Source organism: Gavialis gangeticus, unplaced genomic scaffold (assembly GCF_001723915.1).
Source record: "Gavialis gangeticus isolate Ggan-Ray unplaced genomic scaffold, GavGan_comp1, whole genome shotgun sequence".
NCBI lineage: Eukaryota > Metazoa > Chordata > Crocodylia > Gavialidae > Gavialis > Gavialis gangeticus.
In genome coordinates this window covers 74,450-78,670 of record NW_017728959.1, presented here as the reverse complement: position 1 = coordinate 78,670, position 4,221 = coordinate 74,450, and the positions used below count along the sequence as shown (strand labels likewise).

The 4,221-nt window shown below is 54.4% G+C and overlaps 1 protein-coding gene across 2 annotated transcripts in view; it reads left to right on the top strand.

The window, feature by feature from the left end:
- The window catches only part of LIMK1 (LIM domain kinase 1), a 26,735-nt gene extending 22,520 nt beyond the window's left edge, over nucleotides 1–4,215 (top strand). For both annotated transcript variants that reach the window (XM_019505470.1, XM_019505547.1), the window contains 7 exons: nucleotides 669–800; nucleotides 1,192–1,251; nucleotides 1,730–1,795; nucleotides 2,038–2,194; nucleotides 3,000–3,055; nucleotides 3,255–3,412; nucleotides 3,879–4,215. In XM_019505470.1, the coding sequence (XP_019361015.1) occupies nucleotides 669–800; nucleotides 1,192–1,251; nucleotides 1,730–1,795; nucleotides 2,038–2,194; nucleotides 3,000–3,055; nucleotides 3,255–3,412; nucleotides 3,879–4,041 (792 nt within the window). In that variant the 3' untranslated portion in view covers nucleotides 4,042–4,215. The remainder of the gene's footprint in view (nucleotides 1–668; nucleotides 801–1,191; nucleotides 1,252–1,729; nucleotides 1,796–2,037; nucleotides 2,195–2,999; nucleotides 3,056–3,254; nucleotides 3,413–3,878) is intronic.
- Nucleotides 4,216–4,221: the final 6 nt, after the last annotated feature.

Below are 4,221 nucleotides of genomic sequence, written 5' to 3'. Positions count from 1 at the left end.
CAAAAGTAAGACTGCATTTTGAGCTATTTTGCAATTACTTCTACATATACAGCATGAACACACACAAATCAGGACTTTTTTTTTAATTAAATTAAAATATATTATTATAGGTATTTGATTTTTATTTTAGTATATAATTTGTTTTTTTTCCGTTCTAAGATGACAAACCCTCTTCCCCAAAGGAGTACTTCCAGGGCAAGGGGAGGGACTTCTGGTGACAAAGGTCAGAGGTTAGGGATGGGACTTCTGGTCCCAAGATGGTGACCAGGGGGCAGGGCACCTGTCAAGGGGTGGGACTACACATGTACCCTTGACAGCTTGCTAAAACTCAGTAAGTGGCCTTCCGCCTGAAGTAATTACCCACCCCTGGTATAGCACCATCCAGTGACTGGATCAGATTCAGTCAGAACAGATGTAAGGTGCAAGGGTGTTAAGAGTGAGTATAGGTAACCATTGGGAATGCTTACCAAGGGTGGTGGTGAGTACTCTATCATGAGCAGTTTTTGAACCAGAGCTGGAGGTGTTTCTGAGAGACCCTTTCTGGAGCAGACAGGGGTCAGCTCAGGGCAGCACTGGAGCCTGCTCTCAGGTAGATGGCCAATTGATGGCAGTAGCTCCTGTTGGCCTTTGAGAATGAATGAAGAAAAATGCTGCTTTGGGTCCTGCAGGTAAAGGTGATGCGGTGCCTAGAGCACCCCAATGTGCTGAAGTTCATTGGAGTGCTGTACAAGGACAAGAGGCTGAATTTCATCACAGAATACATCAAAGGGGGGACCCTACGAGGCATCATCAAGAGCATGGTGAGTGGTGGGCTGCCCAGGCTGGAGGCCCCTCATGCCAGCCTGCCACTTACGGGCTTGAGGCATAAGCCTTGAGCAGGGTAATTTTGATTCCCAGTGGACCATGCGTGACTGGGTGGGAAGGGTGGCTGACACTACCAAGTGGATTGGGCTGTGCGCGTTTTCCATGGGGCCTGGGACTCTCTGGGTGCAGCACTGTCAAAGCTACTGCCCCTGGATCTGCTGCTCATGCACAGAGTCTGTGAGATACTGTCCCTAAAAAGATGTAGACAAACACTTACACACAGGGAGTGGCTGTGACCCATGGCCAAGGGGCTTCAGGGGGGCAGGGCAGGATGGGAGTCAATCACCCCTTCCTTTCCTTCTCACTGATGGACTTTTCTGTCTGCAGGAGAGCCAGTACCCATGGAGCCAGCGTGTTAGCTTTGCCAAGGACATTGCAGCTGGGATGGTGAGTGTTGGGCTCAGCAGCAGGGTTGTCAAGTGAGCAGTCAGCTGAGGCTGCTGTGCAAGGGTTTGCTCCACACATATGTACATAGCTCCTTCCAGAAGGACACGGGGAAACTACATGCAAATATACAAGGGAGGAGGGTGCATACTGGAGTATCGTAGGGTGCTCTGGGCTAGTGTACACCTAGGCAGGCTTCGGGTGAGGAAGGGCATTGTGTGTATGCAAGCAAGGGGCTTTAGGTGAATCCAGGGGTGCTGCTGCTTTTACGCAGTTGGGAGCACTGGGCCAGTGGGGCATTGCTGTGTGTGCACATGGGAGGCTTTGTGTGAATGTACATGAAAGCCTTGCAATGCTTGTACATGTAGGGTGGGGAGCATTGTTGTGGGCAGGCTTTGTATTACTGAATGTACATACCACTCCCATGACACCAATAGCTGTGAGCAGGTACCTCTCTGACCTTGGTCTTTACCATCTGTAGGCCTACCTGCACGCAATGAACATTATCCATCGTGACCTCAACTCTCACAACTGCCTTGTGCGGGAGGTAAGTGTCACTCTCCTCTCTGTCCCTGCTTATATCAGCATAGGGCCCTCAGTTGTGGTCTGGGAGCAGAGGGGCTGCCAGCCATCATGGCTGACATGGCTCAGCATGGTGTCCATCAGAGACTTCTCCCAGCTTGGGCACTACACAGCTGTCTCACCACAGCATGCCCTGAGCAGCTACTATCTCAGCATTTCCCTCTGACTAGTCTCCCTGCTAGCCTAGCCTGTGTCTCTCACACCCAGAACAAGAGTGTGGTGGTGGCTGATTTTGGGCTATCCAGGCTCATGGTAGATGAGAAGAACCCACCGGACCAGCTCAAGAGCCTAAAGAAACCCGACAGGAAGAAGCGCTACACAGTGGTAGGGAACCCCTACTGGATGGCCCCAGAGATGATCAATGGTGAGTGGAGTGGAGTGGATGGGACCCTGCGACATCCAGTGAAGTCAGCAAAAGTTAGTCTGTCTTGCACTACGAGAGGAGGAGCCAGGGGCACCTTTGGGCTTTTCTACATGGGCACTGTTTATGCCCCATTGCCCTGTGCCTGCTGACATGCTCCCAATCCAGAAGCACATTGCTGAGGCCCTGTGGAGTATTTTTCAGGCCTCTGGAGGCTGAGGGCTCAAGAGCAGGTAGAAAGACAAGCCTGGCATGGCTTTTTTGATGTGGTTATGGTATGGTGTGTGTCAGTGGGCAGGGCCATCCCGGGAGGGGGTGGGGAGGAGCGCTAATCGAGACAACTGCCCTGAGACCTGCGCTTTGGGGGCCCTGCAGAGCTGGGCAGAGCAGCGATGGTGTGGAGCACCCCCACCCAGTGCCGCCACCACTGATGGCAGCAGCAGCCTCTTCAGGTCCAGGGCCCATGGGATCGGAGCAGGGGCAGGGTCCTGCATGGGCTGATTTGTCCTGGGCCCTGCACCCTGCTCAGCTCAGCTCTGTTGATGAGTCCAGGTGGGTGGGCTGTGTGCACGCTGGCTTGAGCTTCTGCCCTTGTGCTGGGACCCATTGCTTCTACAGTATAGACAAGGCCTCAGAGGCCTGGCTATTCTGGGATGATTTCCCTGATCAGGGATCCTGTCATATGCACACACACAGGAGCAGCACCAAGTACCCTGTAGCAGAGGTCTGGGTATGAGATGGGAGGAGGCAGACCAGGGTGTGGGGGGTATAGAGGCAGGATGCTCTGACCTTCCTTTTCTCCCCACAGGCAGAAGCTATGATGAGAAGGTGGACATCTTTTCTTTTGGCATCCTCTTGTGTGAGGTAAGTGCCCTCCCCAGGGCTCAGTGTTATGTGAGTGTACACACATCTCCTTTACCCTCTGCTCTCCCCTTTTGCCAGGGTCTCAAGAATCCAGCTGCCCTGGGGGATGCTCCTGCTTGGGAGCGCAGTGGCTGAAATGCTACAACACCGTAGGTCTCCTTGCTCTGATCCTAACCCCTGTGCTCCTGCTCCCTCCCAGATCATCGGCCGAGTCAGCGCTGACCCTGACTACCTGCCCCGGACCATGGACTTTGGTCTCAATGTACGAGGGTTCTTGGACCGGTACTGGCCCCCTACCTGTCCACCCAGCTTCTTCCCCATTGCTGTGCGCTGCTGTGACCTAGATCCTGAGAAGAGGTGAGCAGTAGACACAGAGCTGCCTTGCAGGAGGACAGGCCTCAGGACGGGGAAGGCAAGGAGCTGAGATCTGTTTCTGGTCCCTGAAGGGGAACATTCTTCCCACTGGGAACACAGGAGAGGCTGGGCTGTGGGATCTCTAGCCCCAGAGTGGGTAAGGGGGGGTCTGATGTGGATGTCCAGGGTACTTTCACTAGGTTGTGAAGATCCCTGGTTGTGCTTAGGGTGGTGCAGCCTGACTGTGGGTAAAATCTGACCTCATGGGGTGTGGAGAGGCATGTGAGGTCAGGTCATGCTGAGCTGGGGGTGGGGTCTGTCTTTTTGGGCTGTGAGGCAGGGTGTGATGTCAGGCTGAGCTGTAACTTGACCTCTGACCTTACAGACAGTAAGGCAGTGTGACTCCAAGGTGGGGTCTGACATGCTCCCCCATGCTGGACTGTAGCAACCTATGTCTCTCCCCACCCAGGCCCTCCTTCAGCAAACTGGAGCAATGGCTGGAGACACTGCACATGCACCTGGAGATCCGCCTGCCATTGAGCTCACAGCTGGAGCAGCTGGAAGGGGCCTTCTGGGAGACGCACCGGCGAGGCGAGGGTGGGCTGCCAATGCACCCTGAGGTCCCTGACTGAGCACTGGGCAGGTGCTCATGTAAATAGTTCACACCGAGCCCCGGCACAGGAAGGGGTGCTCACTACATGCTCCCACAGTGCCCAGGGCCTTGCACTCCCAGTGCATGGTGAATACAGCCATGGAGGACAAGTGCTACATCCTGCCCAGCATCCGCTGCCCCACGGCGAAATCTCTGGGGT